This window comes from Somniosus microcephalus, chromosome 9, assembly GCF_052327205.1.
Source record: "Somniosus microcephalus isolate GS21.2 chromosome 9, FLI_Smic_1.0, whole genome shotgun sequence".
NCBI classification, from domain to species: Eukaryota; Metazoa; Chordata; class Chondrichthyes; order Squaliformes; family Somniosidae; genus Somniosus; species Somniosus microcephalus.
The window spans coordinates 9543935-9562801 of NC_140995.1; the positions used below are offsets into that span (position 1 = coordinate 9543935).

Consider the following 18867-nt stretch of genomic DNA (forward strand, 5'->3'; position numbering starts at 1 on the left):
GGGTGGATGGTTTTCTGTGGATGCATCATAAGGATTGACATGAATCAGTCATTCATGAAAGAAAAACTTACGAAATAATACTGAGCGGCCTGCGGGTGGCGCTGTCCAGGGAGAGTATAAATACTCTGGCACGGGCCCAGCTTGCGCAGGACATTCTTAACAGGAACTAGTGAAGGACACAATTAGACCTCCATGTTGTAAAACAGTTGATTAAAGCTTTGTTTAACGCTTAGACCAAGTGCCTGGTAGTTTTCTTGCGTCAAGGATCAGTTACGAAAACTGTATCGATCTGCTGCTGTTGATGTAGCAAATGATAATGTAGCGTGTAACCGACTGCCAATGTCTATTTCACCTAAGGAAGTAACTGTTACAACTCTTCAGAAGTTTCAGATATTTCACCTATTCCCATGTATGCCAATCAAGCACCTCCCGGGATGTTGTTTGCGCTCTTGATTCTGGCGTGAACTCACCAGGATGGTCTCTGCAGAAAATTGTGAAACCCAGCGGTGTTGAAATCAAAACTGAGAAGTTACCATCGACTGCTCCTGTTATCAGTCCCACCACAGCCACTGTCGACCCTACTCGAAGGTATCCTGAAAGGTCAAGGAAACCTCTAAATCATTTGGACTTTTAGATAGTTAATGAGGGTAGTGGTTTTCATTATGGTTTCAGTGTTGAGAAAACCCATCTTTCCTCCAGTGTTTTTTTTTTAAAATCACTATTATATGACAAAGTGGCTCAATGCCTTTAATTAACATTTTTACCTGTTAACCAAATTCATTCTTGGAGATGGTTATTGTCACCTCAAAGTTCTAAGGGGAGAAAGTAATGGGCCGGATTTTGCGACCCCCCCCCCCCCCCCCCCACATGGGTGTGTACGAGGTGTGCATGCGCCCGTGGGGGCCGCGCAAGTGCCGGTTTCAGGCACGCGAAGTGCATGCGCTGAAAACCGGCACTTGCGATCTGTCAAGCATTCTCTTGACCGATCATCCGCCTGCCTGGGAAAAATGCCTCTGCGGGTGGAGAGTTGGGCTTTTTGCACAACTTCCGCTTGCTGAATGACTGTCAAATTCTTGTGCCTGATAAAATGGCATTTTAATTAATTTTATATATATAATGGTTTTTATTTATTTATTTCAGTGTGTTGGTCCAGTTTTGCAGTCATCCCCATTCATACTTTTGACAGTTCTGTGCGTACGGAACTGTCAAAATTATGAAGGGAGATTCCCTTTCATTGGTTTGCCTGGCCCACGTGATCCCAGGGGTGCTTGTGAACTGCCTGCGTCCCTGGGGTACGTGGGCCTCTGCGCATTTCGAAGGGGAGTGGCCCAGGATCGGAAACCAGTTTGATTTGGACAGGTTGGGTGATTGAGCAGATGCAGTATAATGTGGATAAATGCGAGGTTATCCACTTTGGTGGCAAAAACAGGAAGGCAGATTATTATCTGAACGGCAATAGATTGGAAAAAGGGGAAGTGTAACGAGACCTGGGTGTCCTTGTGCACCAGTCGCTGAAGGTAAGCATGCAGGTGCAGCAGGCGGTTAAGAAGGCAAATGGTATGTTGGCCTTCACAGCGAGAGGATTCGAGTACAGGAACAAGGATGTCTTGCTGCAGTTGTACAGGGCCTTGGTGAGACCACACCTTGAATATTGTGTGCTGTTTTGGTCGCCTTATCTGAGGAAGGATGTTCTTGCCATGGAGGGAGTGCAGCGAAGATTCACCAGACTGATACCTGGGATGGCAGGAATGACGTATGAGGAGAGATTGGGTCAATTGGGCTTATACTCGCTGGAGTTTAGAAGAATGAGAGGGGATCTCATTGAAACTTATAAAATTCTAACAGGACTAGCCAGACTAGATGCAGGAAGGATGTTCCCGATGGCGGGGGAGTCCAGAACCAGGGGTCACAGTCTAAGGATAAGGGGTAAGCCATTTAGGACAGAGATGAGGAGGAATTTCTTCACCCAGAGAGTGGTGAACCTGTGGAATTCTCTACCACAGAAGGCAGTTGAGGCCAATTCATTAAATATATTCAAGAAGGAGTTAGATATAGTTCTTAAGGCTAAAGGGATCCAGGGATATGGGGAGAAAGCAGGGACAGGGTACCAAGTTTGGATGATCAGCCATGATCTCATTAAATGGTGGAGCAGGCTCGAGGGGCCGAATGGCCTATTCCTGCTTCGATCTTCTATGTAAACCTCGGTATCTACGGAACCAGCAGGTAGTTTCGTAGATTTTTTTCTGATCGCAGGAAGCCTCCGATCGGAAATTCAGGGCCATTATGTATTGTGCTTGCATATGGTTAATTGAATACTAGAGGGCTTCCTCCTGATGGAAGCAAGCATATTGCAGCAATTACACTCCAGGGTCTCCTCTTATAGTGAATGTTGTATCCAGAGAGAATGCTCGAGAGTCTGAAAGAAAAGCAGCCATTACATTGCCACACCAAATGAAGGTTTATCGGACGTAACAGTTGCACCACGAGTTCCTTCTAATTCTTATGGCACGCATGAGGCTATTACGTTTAAATTTTCACAGAAATTCAATGTTCCAACTGAACTGTGGAATATGATCCCAAAACACAAATAAAAATCCTGAAATACAAGATGGAGTATTTGCTTTTTCTGAGATTTGTAGGTTGGCACTAGGGTTGCCAAAGCTCTAGGATTTGAAGATTAATCTCCAAGACACTACTGCCAGCAACCTGCGAGAAAGATCATTAGGACATTTAAAAAATTGTGTTTTTTTTAATTTTCTTCGAACACTTTCATTTATTAGTTGTAAAAATATGGAAGATGGGACAAAAGCTGCTTGACTGACAGTCGAGAATCGTCCAATTGGGCAAGTCTGTTCGCTTTCCAATTGGCATGGGAAGTTGGTGCACAGTAAGGATGGAAGTGTTGGGTGACCAATGGCAGGAGTGATAGGGTTCCCAACCCTCCTGCTTTGGCCAAGAGTTTACATGAATGGGCGACTGGGCTGAGCGCTGCTGCTAGTGACTCGGAAGAAACAGTCCTCGTATGGGCGGTTCACGCATGCGCAGTACCCCAGCTGTCATGCCTTGCAACCAGATCGCATTGTTTGAGCCCTGCTGGTCTCCCCGATATTCAGAACTCACTGCTTCGTTGTCAGTTATGAGGATGATGGCATTGGGGCTAATGAAAATCACCTGGAAACACAGTCCTGAGCGAGCAACACAAACTGGGGAGAGGGAGAGAGAAACACAAACTGGGGAGAGGGAGAGAGAAACACAAACTGGGGAATTGGATGGAGAGAGAGAAACAAACTGGGGAATTGGATGGAGAGAGAGAAACACAAACTGGGGAGAGAGAGAAACAAACTGGGGAATTGGATGGAGAGAGAAACACAAACTGGGGAGAGAGAGAGAAACACAAACTGGGGAGGGAGAGAAACACAAACTGGGGAGGAAGAGAGAGAAACACAAACTGGGGAGGGCGAGAGAGAAACACAAATGGGAGAGAAACAAGCAGGAGAAGGAGGTAGAGAGAGAGAAGGAGACCAACACAAACTGGAGGGTAGGAGAGATAGCAAAACAAACTGGAGAGAGAGAGAGTTCATGTCAGCCTGTGATGTGCGGGGTTGTATAATGTGTTTTGTTCCGAGAGTCAGGCAGCTTTGGTGCTGCTCCCTGAGGACTGAACCTCACCTCCCTGAAGATGGGCATCAGCAGTAAGGTGGGAGGGAGTCAGTGAACTGAATTAGGTTTGGTTTTGGTTTTATTTATTATTTTTAGTAACTTGCTGTGTCTTGTAAAAAGTCATACATTTGTACAAAGACTTTAGTTAGAAGTTACTTACAGCGATTATGTTTTTTTGAATTAGTCGTATTTACTGAGTGTTTCTCATTGCGGCCAAAACTGTCGACACAGCACATAAGTCGTTTTTATTTAAACATTACTTATCCTTATCTTTCTATTCTTTTGTATTCTTTCTTTGATTTATAAATTATGCTATTCATCCCACTATAAAACAAAAAGCCAAATATTTCATTCGGGGCTTTGGTGATACTTGGAAACTCAACTAAGGTAAATGCAATAATATTTGTAAACAGTGGGCAAATGTCACATGATCAAATGCCATGTGATTAAAACATCACATGAACAGTCACATGATCAAATCTCCAGGAATACATCAAACCAGAGTTAGCAGTTGGAGGTTATGAGATGAAACATTCAGGAATACATTCAACCAGAGTTGGCATGTATGCTTTTGTTGATCTCTGACTCCCTGGCTGGGTGTGAGTTTCCTTATTTATTCAGTGAATCATAGGCTGATACAGCTCAGAAGGAGGACATTAGGCTCATCGTGCCTGTGCCGATTCTATGGTAGAGCTATCCAATTAGTCCCACTCAATGTTCCCTGTAGGCTGTGCGGCCGCGCAGCTCTCCAGGGAGTTCACGCAGCCGGCTTGTGGCTTTCCAATACAAAAACTGCGCATGTGCGGTATTTTAAAAGGGCTGGGCGGTGCCAAAAAAAAGAGAGGGAACATTGGTCCCGCTCCTCTGCTCTTTCCCCTTAGCCCTTCACATTTTTCCCCTCAGCCTTTCAAATTTTTCCCCTTAAAATATATATCCAATTCCCTTTTGAATGTTACGATTGAATCTGCTTCCACCACCCTTGCAGACAGCGCATTACAGATCACAACAACTGGCTGTGTGAAAAATTGTTTCATGTCACCTCTGGTTGTTTAGCCAATTATCTTAAATCTGTGTCCTCTGGTGACCGACCCTGCTACTGGAAACAGATTCTCCGTATTACAGAGGATCTACGGCACAGAAACAGGCCATTCGGCCCAACCAGTCCATGCTGGTGTTTATGCTCCACATGAGCCTCCTCCCGTCTTTCCTCATCTAAATCTATCAGCATAACTCTCTATTCCCTTCTCCCTCATATGCTTGTCTAGCCTCCCCTTAAATGCATCTATACTATTCGCTTCAACCACTCCCTGTGGTAGCGAGTTCAACATTCTCACCACTCTCTGGGTAAAGAAGTTCCTTCTGAATTCCCTATTGGATTTCTTGGTGACTATCTTATATTGATGGCCTCTAGTTATGCTCTTCCCCACAAGTGGACACATGCCCGGGATAGCTGGAGCTGCCTGGGTGAAGTCCCCTTAATATCGCATCATTAAGACCTGGTGGAAGACTGTGCCTGGGCATATCCAGCTATCCCCAGGTGAAGACATCTTCTCCCCCTCACCTGAAGAACATCAACGACTTGGTGATTCCATCGGAGAGTGCACCCCTGCGAGCACCCACCCACCATCGGAGGGTGGCGACCCCGCCCCTGCGGCCTCCCTCTTCCCCCCTCCCCCCTCTCTTTCTTTCTCTACCTCTCTGAGAGGCACCTTAATTATTTTATTGATTGATCAATGAATAGAGGGAAGAAGGCCCCCTCTCCCATCTTAGAGTCATAACGGCACAGAAGGAGGCAATTCGGCCGATCGAGTCCGTGCCGGCTCTCTGTGGAGCAATCCAGTCAGTCCCATTCGCCCGCTCTATCCCTGTAGCCCTGCAAGTTTATTTCCCTCAAGTGCCTATCCAGTCTCCCATTGAAAACATTGAGTGTCTCCGCTTCCACCACTTCCGTCGGCAGCGAGTTCTAGGTCCTCACCACTCACTGCGTAAAAAAGTTTTTCCTCACATCTTCACTGTATCTCTTGCCCAAAACCTTAAATCGGTGTCCCGTAGTCCTTGTACCACCAACTAGTGGGAACAGCCTTTCCCAGTCTAGACTATCCAAACCCGTCATAATCTTGTACACCTCTATCAATCAACAAAGGGAGAGGTGTGCCTTCATTTAACAGCAGCTTCTGCTCAAGGAGCAACAAAAACACAAGTGGAAACATTCTCTATGCACTCTTATCAAGAATTTTAAAGACCTCTATTAACCTTGCGAAGCGTCTTAGGATTTTTTTAAGTTGCTTCGAAGGCCCTAAATATTATTATATATATATAAAATGGAAAACCTGAACGACTCCTTTACCAACATGGCGCCCGGTTTCTTCAAACTCCATTTTCTCTCACCCGCCACGCCCAAATCTGGCCGCAGCACTTCCGGGCTGTACAGGATCGTTTTCGGGTTACTCGGTGTCCCGGCTGAAGCGGTGTTGGGTTTCCGCTTTCGGCCCCGGAGCGGAAAAAACCAGCCGAGGACCGGACTGCTGTACCGTCCGGAGGCTCGGCGATGACCGTGCGAGGCCTCGCCGCCGCCCTGGGGCTGCTGGCTGTGTGTTGGGTGGGAACCGCCGCCGCCAGCCAGGGACTCGGGGCCCAGTCAGAGGACGAGGGCCAGGAGCGCCAGCTCGGTAAGAGGACGGACTGTAGCCCGCAGCGGCTCGGACTGGCGCTTTACTGAAAGGGGCCTCTCTGAGGAAACTGGTGTTGTTGGAGCGAGTGATCCTGTGAGAGTGGGTGGGACAGGTGTAGGAATGGATTACATATCTTTATTTACTAGTAGGGGGCGGGTGTAGGAATGGATTACATATTCTTTATATATACTAGTAGAGGGCAGGTGTAGGAATGGATTACATATCTTTATATATACTAGTAGGGGGTAGGTGTAGGAATGGATTACATATCTTTATGTACTAGTAGGGGGCAGGTGTAGGAATGGATTACATATCTTTATATATACTAGTAGAGGGCAGGTGTAGGAATGGATTACATATCTTTATATATACTAGTAGAGGGCAGGTGTAGGAATGGATTACATATCTTTATATACTAGTAGGGGGCAGGTGTAGGAATGGATTACATATCTTTATATACTAGTAGAGGGCAGGTGTAGGAATGGATTACATATCTTTATATTTACTAGCAGGGGGCAGGTGTAGGAATGGATTACATATCTTTATGTACTAGTAGGGGGCAGGTGTAGGAATGGATTACATATCTTTATATATACTAGTAGGGGGCAGGTGTAGGAATGGATTACATATCTTTATATACTAGTAGGGGGCAGGTGTAGGAATGGATTACATATCTTTATATATACTAGTAGAGGGCAGGTGTAGGAATGGATTACATATCTTTATATATACTAGTAGAGGGCAGGTGTAGGAATGGATTACATATCTTTATTTACTAGTAGGGGGCAGGTGTAGGAATGGATTACATATCTTTATATACTAGTAGGGGGCAGGTGTAGGAATGGATTACATATCTTTATTTACTGGTAGGGGGTAGGTATAGGAATGGATTACATATCTTTATTATATATACTAGTAGGAAGCAGGTGTAGGAATGGATTACATATCTTTATATACTAGTAGGGGGCAGGTGTAGGAATGGATTACATATCTTTATATACTAGTAGAGGGCAGGTGTAGGAATGGATTACATATCTTTATATACTAGTAGGGGGCAGGTGTAGGAATGGATTACATATCTTTATTTACTAGGAGGGGGTAGGTATAGGAATGGATTACATATCTTTATATACTAGTAGGGGGCAGGTGTAGGAATGGATTACATATCTTTATATACTAGTAGGGGGCAGGTATAGGAATGGATTACATATTTTTATTTACTAGTAGGGGGTAGGTATAGGAATGGATTACATATCTTTATTTACTAGTAGGGGGTAGGTATAGGAATGGATTACATATCTTTATATACTAGTAGGGGGCAGGTGTAGGAATGGATTACATATCTTTATTTACTAGTAGGGGGCAGGTGTAGGAATGGATTACATATCTTTATTTACTAGTAGGGGGCAGGTGTAGGAATGGATTACATATTTTTATTATATATACTAGTAGGGGGCAGGTGTAGGAATGGATTACATATCTTTATTTACTAGTAGGGGGTAGGTATAGGAATGGATTACATATTTTTATATACTAGTAGGGGGCAGGTGTAGGAATGGATTACATATCTTTATATACTAGTAGGGGGCAGGTGTAGGAATGGATTACATATTCTTTATATACTAGTAGGGGGTAGGTGTAGGAATGGATTACATATCTTTATATACTAGTAGGGGGCAGGTGTAGGAATGGATTACATATTCTTTATATACTAGTAGGGGGTAGGTGTAGGAATGGATTACATATCTTTATTTACTAGTAGGGGGCAGGTGTAGGAATGGATTACATATCTTTATTTACTAGCAGGGGGCAGGTGTAGGAATGGATTATATATCTTTATATACTAGTAGGGGGCAGGTGTAGGAATGGATTACATATCTTTATTATATATACTAGTAGGGGGCAGGTGTAGAAATGGATTACATATCTTTATATACTAGTAGGGGGCAGGTGTAGGAATGGATTACATATCTTTATTTACTAGTAGGGGGCAGGTGTAGGAATGGATTACATATCTTTATTTACTAGTAGGGGGTAGGTATAGGAATGGATTACATATCTTTATATACTAGTAGGGGGCAGGTGTAGGAATGGATTACATATCTTTATTTACTAGCAGGGGGCAGGTGTAGGAATGGATTACATATTTTTATTATATATACTAGTAGGGGGCAGGTGTAGGAATGGATTACATATCTTTATTTACTAGCAGGGGGCAGGTGTAGGAATGGATTATATATCTTTATATACTAGTAGGGGGCAGGTGTCGGAATGGATTACATATCTTTATATACTAGTAGAGGGCAGGTGTAGGAATGGATTACATATCTTTATTTACTAGTAGGGGGCAGGTGTAGGAATGGATTACATATCTTTATTTACTAGTAGGGGGCAGGTGTAGGAATGGATTACATATCTTTATATACTAGTAGGGGGCAGGTGAAGGAATGGATTACATATCTTTATTTACTGGTAGGGGGTAGGTATAGGAATGGATTACATATCTTTATTATATATACTAGTAGGAAGCAGGTGTAGGAATGGATTACATATCTTTATATACTAGTAGGGGGCAGGTGTAGGAATGGATTACATATCTTTATATACTAGTAGAGGGCAGGTGTAGGAATGGATTACATATCTTTATATACTAGCAGAGGGCAGGTGTAGGAATGGATTACATATCTTTATTATATATACTAGTAGGAAGCAGGTGTAGGAATGGATTACATATCTTTATATACTAGTAGGGGGCAGGTGTAGGAATGGATTACATATCTTTATATACTAGTAGAGGGCAGGTGTAGGAATGGATTACATATCTTTATATACTAGTAGAGGGCAGGTGTAGGAATGGATTACATATCTTTATATACTAGTAGGGGGCAGGTGTAGGAATGGATTACATATCTTTATATACTAGTAGGGGGCAGGTGTAGGAATGGATTACATATCTTTATATACTAGTAGAGGGCAGGTGTAGGAATGGATTACATATCTTTATATACTAGTAGGGGGCAGGTGTAGGAATGGATTACATATCTTTATATACTAGTAGAGGGCAGGTGTAGGAATGGATTACATATCTTTATTTACTAGTAGGGGGCAGGTGCAGGAATGGATTACATATCTTTATATACTAGTAGGGGGCAGGTGTAGGAATGGATTACATATCTTTATTTACTGGTAGGGGGTAGGTATAGGAATGGATTACATATCTTTATTATATATACTATTAGGAAGCAGGTGTAGGAATGGATTACATATCTTTATATACTAGTAGGGGGCAGGTGTAGGAATGGATTACATATCTTTATATACTAGTAGGGGGCAGGTGTAGGAATGGATTACATATCTTTATATACTAGTAGGGGGCAGGTGTAGGAATGGATTACATATCTTTATATACTAGTAGAGGGCAGGTGTAGGAATGGATTACATATCTTTATTTACTAGTAGGGGGCAGGTGCAGGAATGGATTACATATCTTTATATACTAGTAGGGGGCAGGTGTAGGAATGGATTACATATCTTTATTTACTGGTAGGGGGTAGGTATAGGAATGGATTACATATCTTTATTATATATACTATTAGGAAGCAGGTGTAGGAATGGATTACATATCTTTATATACTAGTAGGGGGCAGGTGTAGGAATGGATTACATATCTTTATATACTAGTAGAGGGCAGGTGTAGGAATGGATTACATATCTTTATATACTAGTAGGGGGCAGGTGTAGGAATGGATTACATATCTTTATTTACTAGTAGGGGGTAGGTATAGGAATGGATTACATATCTTTATATACTAGTAGGGGGCAGGTGTAGGAATGGATTACATATCTTTATATACTAGTAGGGGGCAGGTATAGGAATGGATTACATATTTTTATTTACTAGTAGGGGGTAGGTATAGGAATGGATTACATATCTTTATTTACTAGTAGGGGGTAGGTATAGGAATGGATTACATATCTTTATATACTAGTAGGGGGCAGGTGTAGGAATGGATTACATATCTTTATTTACTAGCAGGGGGCAGGTGTAGGAATGGATTACATATTTTTATTATATATACTAGTAGGGGGCAGGTGTAGGAATGGATTACATATCTTTATTTACTAGTAGGGGGCAGGTGTAGGAATGGATTACATATCTTTATATACTAGTAGGGGGCAGGTGTAGGAATGGATTACATATTCTTTATATACTAGTAGGGGGTAGGTGTAGGAATGGATTACATATCTTTATATACTAGTAGGGGGCAGGTGTAGGAATGGATTACATATTCTTTATATACTAGTAGGGGGTAGGTGTAGGAATGGATTACATATCTTTATTTACTAGTAGGGGGCAGGTGTAGGAATGGATTACATATCTTTATTTACTAGCAGGGGGCAGGTGTAGGAATGGATTATATATCTTTATATACTAGTAGGGGGCAGGTGTAGGAATGGATTACATATCTTTATATATACTAGTAGGGGGCAGGTGTAGGAATTGATTACATATCTTTATATACTAGTAGGGGGCAGGTGTAGGAATGGATTACATATCTTTATTTACTAGTAGGGGGCAGGTGTAGGAATGGATTACATATCTTTATTTACTAGTAGGGGGTAGGTATAGGAATGGATTACATATCTTTATATACTAGTAGGGGGCAGGTGTAGGAATGGATTACATATCTTTATTTACTAGCAGGGGGCAGGTGTAGGAATGGATTACATATTTTTATTATATATACTAGTAGGGGGCAGGTGTAGGAATGGATTACATATCTTTATTTACTAGTAGGGGGCAGGTGTAGGAATGGATTACATATCTTTATTTACTAGTAGGGGGTAGGTATAGGAATGGATTACATATTTTTATTATATATACTAGTAGGGGGCAGGTGTAGGAATGGATTACATATCTTTATTTACTAGCAGGGGGCAGGTGTAGGAATGGATTATATATCTTTATATACTAGTAGGGGGCAGGTGTCGGAATGGATTACATATCTTTATATACTAGTAGAGGGCAGGTGTAGGAATGGATTACATATCTTTATTTACTAGTAGGGGGCAGGTGTAGGAATGGATTACATATCTTTATTTACTAGCAGGGGGTAGGTATAGGAATGGATTACATATCTTTATTTACTAGTAGGGGGCAGGTATAGGAATGGATTATATATCTTTATATACTAGTAGGGGGCAGGTGTAGGAATGGATTACATATCTTTATTTACTAGTAGAGGGCAGGTGTAGGAATGGATTACATATCTTTATATACTAGTAGGGGGCAGGTGTAGGAATGGATTACATATCTTTATATACTAGTAGGGGGCAGGTGTTGGAATGGATTATATATCTTTATATACTAGTAGGGGGCAGGTGTAGGAATGGATTACATATCTTTATATACTAGTAGAGGGCAGGTGTAGGAATGGATTACATATCTTTATTTACTAGTAGGGGGCAGGTATAGGAATGGATTACATATCTTTATATACTAGTAGGGGGCAGGTGTAGGAATGGATTATATATCTTTATATACTAGTAGGGGGCAGGTGTAGGAATGGATTACATATCTTTATATACTAGTAGGGGGCAGGTGCAGGAATGGATTATATATCTTTATATACTAGCAGGGGGCAGGTGTAGGAATGGATTATATATCTTTATATACTAGTAGGAGGCAGGTGTAGGAATGGATTACATATCTTTATATACTAGTAGGGGGCAGGTGTAGGAATGGATTACATATCTTTATATACTAGTAGGGGGCAGGTGTAGGAATGGATTACATATCTTTATATACTAGTAGGGGGCAGGTGTAGGAATGGATTACATATCTTTATTTACTAGTAGAGGGCAGGTGTAGGAATGGATTACATATCTTTATTTACTAGTAGGGGGCAGGTGTAGGAATGGATTACATATCTTTATATACTAGTAGGGGGCAGGTGTAGGAATGGATTACATATCTTTATTTACTAGTAGGGGGCAGGTGTAGGAATGGATTACATATCTTTATTTACTAGTAGAGGGCAGGTGTAGGAATGGATTACATATCTTTATTTACTAGTGGGGGGCAGGTGTCGGAATGGATTATATATCTTTATATACTAGTAGGGGGCAGGTGTAGGAATGGATTACATATCTTTATTTACTAGTAGGGGGCAGGTGTAGGAATGGATTACATATCTTTATATACTAGTAGAGGGCAGGTGTAGGAATGGATTATATATCTTTATATACTAGTAGGGGGCAGGTGTAGGAATGGATTACATATCTTTATTTACTAGTAGGGGGCAGGTGTAGGAATGGATTACATATCTTTATTTACTAGTAGGGGGCAGGTGTAGGAATGGATTATATATCTTTATATACTAGTAGGGGGCAGGTGTAGGAATGGATTACATATCTTTATATACTAGTAGGGGGCAGGTGTAGGAATGGATTACATATCTTTATATACTAGTAGGGGGCAGGTGTAGGAATGGATTACTTATCTTTATATACTAGTAGGGGGCAGGTGTAGGAATGGATTACATATCTTTATATACTAGTAGAGGGCAGGTGTAGGAATGGATTATATATCTTTATATACTAGTAGGGGGCAGGTGTAGGAATGGATTACATATCTTTATATACTAGTAGGGGGCAGGTGTAGGAATGGATTACATATCTTTATATACTAGTAGGGGGCAGGTGTAGGAATGGATTACATATCTTTATATACTAGTAGAGGGCAGGTGTAGGAATGGATTACATATCTTTATATACTAGTAGGGGGCAGGTGTAGGAATGGATTACATATCTTTATATACTAGTAGGGGGCAGGTGTAGGAATGGATTACATATCTTTATATACTAGTAGAGGGCAGGTGTAGGAATGGATTACATATCTTTATTTAGTAGTAGGGGGCAGGTGTAGGAATGGATTACATATCTTTATATACTAGCAGGGGGCAGGTGTAGGAATGGATTACATATCTTTATATACTAGTAGGGGGCAGGTGTAGGAATGGATTACATATCTTTATATACTAGTAGGGGGCAGGTGTAGGAATGGATTACATATCTTTATATACTAGCAGGGGGCAGGTGTAGGAATGGATTACATATCTTTATATACTAGTAGGAGGCAGGTGTAGGAATGGATTACATATCTTTATATACTAGTAGGGGGCAGGTGTAGGAATGGATTACATATCTTTATATACTAGCAGGGGGCAGGTGTAGGAATGGATTACATATCTTTATATACTAGTAGGGGGCAGGTGTAGGAATGGATTACATATCTTTATATACTAGTAGGGGGCAGGTGTAGGAATGGATTACATATCTTTATATACTAGTAGGGGGCAGGTGTAGGAATGGATTACATATCTTTATATACTAGTAGGGGGCAGGTGTAGGAATGGATTACATATCTTTATATACTAGCAGGGGGCAGGTGTAGGAATGGATTACATATCTTTATTTACTAGTAGGGGGCAGGTGTAGGAATGGATTACATATCTTTATTTACTAGTAGGGGGCAGGTGTAGGAATGGATTACATATCTTTATATACTAGTAGGGGGCAGGTGTAGGAATGGATTACATATCTTTATATACTAGCAGGGGGCAGGTGTAGGAATGGATTACATATCTTTATTTACTAGTAGGGGGCAGGTGTAGGAATGGATTACATATCTTTATATACTAGTAGGGGGCAGGTGTAGGAATGGATTACATATCTTTATATATACTAGTAGGGGGGTGCTGTCAGAAAGTGTGTGAAGTGTTACAGAAAATAATTGTGACACTTACAGAAAGGGTGTGCTATATACAACAATTCTAACTTTTATGATTTTTTTTGGTGGGGCAAGAGTTAGAGGTGTGGTGTGTCGGGGTTTGTGCTACCTTGTGTGGAGCATGAAAACTATAAATGGCCTGGCAGAAACTATTAGTTGACTTACAATTTTTAATCTCCCCATATGATTGGTATCATGCATCAACAATGCGAAGCAAGTTAACAGTTCTTAATGCACAACTGGACCCAAAACTGAAGTGAATCAATCACACCTCTGCATAAAGTTGAAATGGGATATACTTTTCTTTGAAATAAATGGTACTAAAGAGGGATTTCATGGGTGCAGTCTAATCTCTAGAATCAAACAGAAATGAATCATTCTCTCCGGTTTCTGACATCAGCTGAATCATCAAGATTATTGCATTACTGATATTTCGCAATCTTAAATTAAATGTTCCCCTCTTTGCCTCAAGTGTTGTCATCCTGTACTGTGTGGTCTTTCCAGTGAAAATGAGGACAGGCCTGTTCTTAATAGATTTCGAACTGATTTGAGGTAAAATATACCAGTACTACATAGAGCTTTTAGTTTGACACAGAACTAACAAAACCTGTCAAATGAGGCAGGTGAGTTTGAGAATCGGTGGAAGCTGTGATGGAACCACAAATCCTTGGCTTTACTTCTGGTGCTCGGATACACTCGGACTGTTTTTTTGAGGGTAGGACTTCCTGGTTTCCAATATTTTTTTTTTCCCCTTCCTCCTTTTGTTCATCTTCTGGATTGGGCATTATTCTCCAGCCAAGTGCATGTAAGAATTCTGCCCCCAGACACTTTCTGAAACCTGTGTAGAATTTGGAGTCAAAGGCTGCACCATGAGCACATTTGTAGATGTTAGTATAAGGCTTAACACAACCTGGCCGGAGCGGTGGGGGTAGGGAGATAATTGTCATGAAATTCATTTAGATGTGCAGTTTTTAAACTCAAACTCGGTGTCGTCACCCCCCCGCCACCCACTCCACATCCTCCCCAGCCACTATCATCTTCCATACTGTTATTTAAATAGTTGGGACAATTTGATTTCATGTATGTGTCTTTGTTAGATAGGTTAGATCAGATTGCTGAGGCTTTCCATATGAGGTTTCAGAACTTTGTGCTTGCCCCAGATCAAATCTTTTCTAAGATTTTTCAGATCCGGACCCCCAGAGAACATGTGCGCTAGCAGAGTTTGATATTAGTCCTGTGCTTGTTAGAAAGTTTATAAAATCCATTTTGTGGCTGCCACAAACGTGATCACATGATAAACCACTTGGAGCTTGTTTGCTTTATCATGATTGTCCATTGAACACCCCAGCCAGTTGAACCCAATGGGTAACACTGTAACACCCCAGCCTGTTGATCCCAATGGGTAACACTGTAACACCCCAGCCCGTTGATCCCAATGGGTAACACTGTAACACCCCAGCCCGTTGATCCCAATGGGTAACACTGTAACACCCCAGCCCATTGAACCCAATGGGTAACACTGTAACACCCCAGCCCGTTGATCCCAATGGGTAACACTGTAACACCCCAGCCCATTGAACCCAATGGGTAACACTGTAACACCCCAGCCAGTTGAACCCAATGGGTAACACTAACACCCCAGCCCATTGAACCCAATGGGTAACACTGTAACACCCCAGCCCATTGAACCCAATGGGTAACACTGTAACACCCCAGCCCATTGAACCCAATGGGTAACACTGTAACACCCCAGCCCATTGAACCCAATGGGTAACACTGTAACACCCCAGCCCATTGAACCCAATGGGTAACACTGTAATACCCCAGCCCATTGAACCCAATGGGTAACACTGTAACACCCCAGCCCATTGAACCCAATGGGTAACACTGTAACACCCCAGCCCATTGAACCCAATGGGTAACACTGTAACACCCCAGCCCATTGAACCCAATGGGTAACACTGTAACACCCCAGCCCATTGAACCCAATGGGTAACACTGTAACACCCCAGCCCATTGAACCCAATGGGTAACACTAACACCCCAGCCCATTGAACCCAATGGGTAACACTGTAACACCCCAGCCCGTTGATCCCAATGGGTAATACTGTAACACCCCAGCCCATTGAACCCAATGGGTAACACTGCAACACCCCAGCCCGTTGATCCCAATGGGTAACACTAACACCCCAGCCCATTGAACCCAATGGGTAACACTGTAACACCCCAGCCCATTGAACCCAATGGGTAACACTGTAATACCCCAGCCCATTGAACCCAATGGGTAACACTGTAACACCCCAGCCCATTGAACCCAATGGGTAACACTGTAATACCCCAGCCCATTGAACCCAATGGGTAACACTGTAACACCCCAGCCCATTGAACCCAATGGGTAACACTGTAACACCCCAGCCCATTGAATCCAATGGGTAACACTGTAACACCCCAGCCCATTGAACCCAATGGGTAACACTGTAACACCCCAGCCCATTGAAGCCAATGGGTAACACTGTAACACCCCAGCCCATTGAACCCAATGGGTAACACCCCAGCCCATTGAACCCAATGGGTAACACTGTAACACCCCAGCCCATTGAACCCAATGGGTAACACTGTAACACCCCAGCCCATTGAACCCAATGGGTAACACTGTAACACCCCAGCCCATTGAACCCAATGGGCAACACTGTAACACCCCAGCCGATTGAACCCAATGGGTAACACTGTAACACCCCAGCCCATTGAACCCAATGGGTAACACTGTAACACTCCAGCCCATTGAACCCAATGGGTAACACTGTAACACTCCAGCCCATTGATCCCAATGGGTAACACTGTAACACTCCAGCCCATTGAACCCAATGGGTAACACTGTAACACCCCAGCCCATTGAACCCAATGGGTAACACTGTAACACTCCAGCCCATTGAACCCAATGGGTAACACTGTAACACCCCAGCCCATTGAACCCAATGGGTAACACTGTAACACCTCAGCCCATTGAACCCAATGGGTAACACTGTAACACCCCAGCCCATTGAACCCAATGGGTAACACTGTAACACCCCAGCCCATTGAACCCAATGGGTAACACTGTAACACCCCAGCCCATTGAACCCAATGGGTAACACTGTAACACCCCAGCCCATTGAACCCAGTGGGTAACACTAACACCCCAGCCCATTGAACCCAATGGGTAACACTGTAACACCCCAGCCCGTTGAACCCAATGGGTAACACTGTAACACCCCAGCCCATTGAACCCAATGGGTAACACTGTAACACCCCAGCCCATTGAACCCAATGGGTAACACTGTAACACCCCAGCCCATTGAACCCAATGGGTAACACTGTAACACCCCAGCCCGTTGAACCCAATGGGTAACACTGTAACACCCCAGCCCATTGAACCCAATGGGTAACACTGTAACACCCCAGCCCGTTGAACCCAATGGGTAACACTGTAACACCCCAGCCCATTGAACCCAATGGGTAACACTAACACCCCAGCCCATTGAACCCAATCACAGAATCACAGAAACCCCACAGTGCAGATAGAGGCCATTTCGGCCCATCGAGCCTGCACCGACACATATCCCACCCGATCCCTGTAACCCCTACACCAACACATATCCCACCCTATCCCCGTAACCCCACGTATTTAATCCCCCTAACACTAAGGGTCAATTTATCATAGCCAATCAACCTAACCCGCACATCTTTGGACTGTGGGAGGAAACCGGAGCACCCGGAGAAAACCCACGCAAACACAGGGAGAATGTGCAAACTCCACACAGACAGTCACCCGAGGCCGGATTCGAACCCGGGTCCCTGGCGCTGTGAGGCAACAGTGCTAACCACTATGCCACCGTGCTGCCCTAATGGGTAACACTGTAACACCCCAGCCCATTGAACCCAATGGGTAACACTGTAACACCCCAGCCCATTGAACCCAATGGGTAACACCCCAGCCCATTGAACCCAATGGGTAACACTGTAACACCCCAGCCCATTGAACCCAATGGGTAACACTGTAACACCCCAGCCCATTGAACCCAATGGGTAACACTGTAACACCCCAGCCCTTTGAACCCAATGGGTAACACTAACACCCCAGCCCATTGATCCCAATGGGTAACACTGTAACAGTAAAGCCTGTTGCTTGCTCCAGAAGTGGCTCTGTAACCTCCTTCTGCCCGTTGTCGTAAACCGCTGAAAGATATACCATTTCTCCCACTAACTGAGCAAGGCCGCAGGAGATTTATTACCCTTATTAAATTGTGCTGCAGCCAGCATTGGGCACAGTGTTTTTTCTGCTCTGCAACTTTTCATTTAGTTTTAGTGCCAGCTAGTTTTCAGGATTGTCCATTTGCTCTGAATAGTAATGCTATGGTTTAAATTGCTTAATACTTGTATAAAATTGTTGAAAATAAGGCTGTGTTTAGACTACATCTATAGCCTTGCTGTTAAGTTGTCACGTAAGTGCAGCCTAGGATTTTTTCAATCCCTTTAAAAACAATCTCTTTGAAACCAGCAGTGCTTTCAATATGTAAAACAAAAACAATTGTCGATTTTCAGTGTTTGGAAAGGGGAGAAACCAAAATAATCTTTCTAATTATTTGTAAAATTCTTGAAACCTTTGAATATTTGCCTGTGTCTTTTTTGCGCTCTCATGTATTTCTCAATAGTCACTATTGGAAAGTTCCCGAGAGTAAACCGGACTGTGTTAATGATGAATTT

The 18867-nt window shown here is 42.9% G+C and overlaps 1 protein-coding gene across 2 annotated transcripts in view; it reads left to right on the plus strand.

Annotated features, from left to right (window-relative positions):
• The first annotated feature begins 6062 nt into the window (after nucleotides 1-6062).
• Nucleotides 6063-18867, plus strand: part of LOC147112249 (disintegrin and metalloproteinase domain-containing protein 17-like) — an 83446-nt gene continuing 70641 nt past the window's right edge. The window contains exon 1 of one of the 2 annotated variants that reach the window (XM_085996344.1): nucleotides 6063-6329. In XM_085996344.1, the coding sequence (XP_085852470.1) occupies nucleotides 6209-6329 (121 nt within the window). In that variant the 5' untranslated portion in view covers nucleotides 6063-6208. The remainder of the gene's footprint in view (nucleotides 6330-18867) is intronic. The other variant, XM_085996345.1, reaches the window with a different exon arrangement.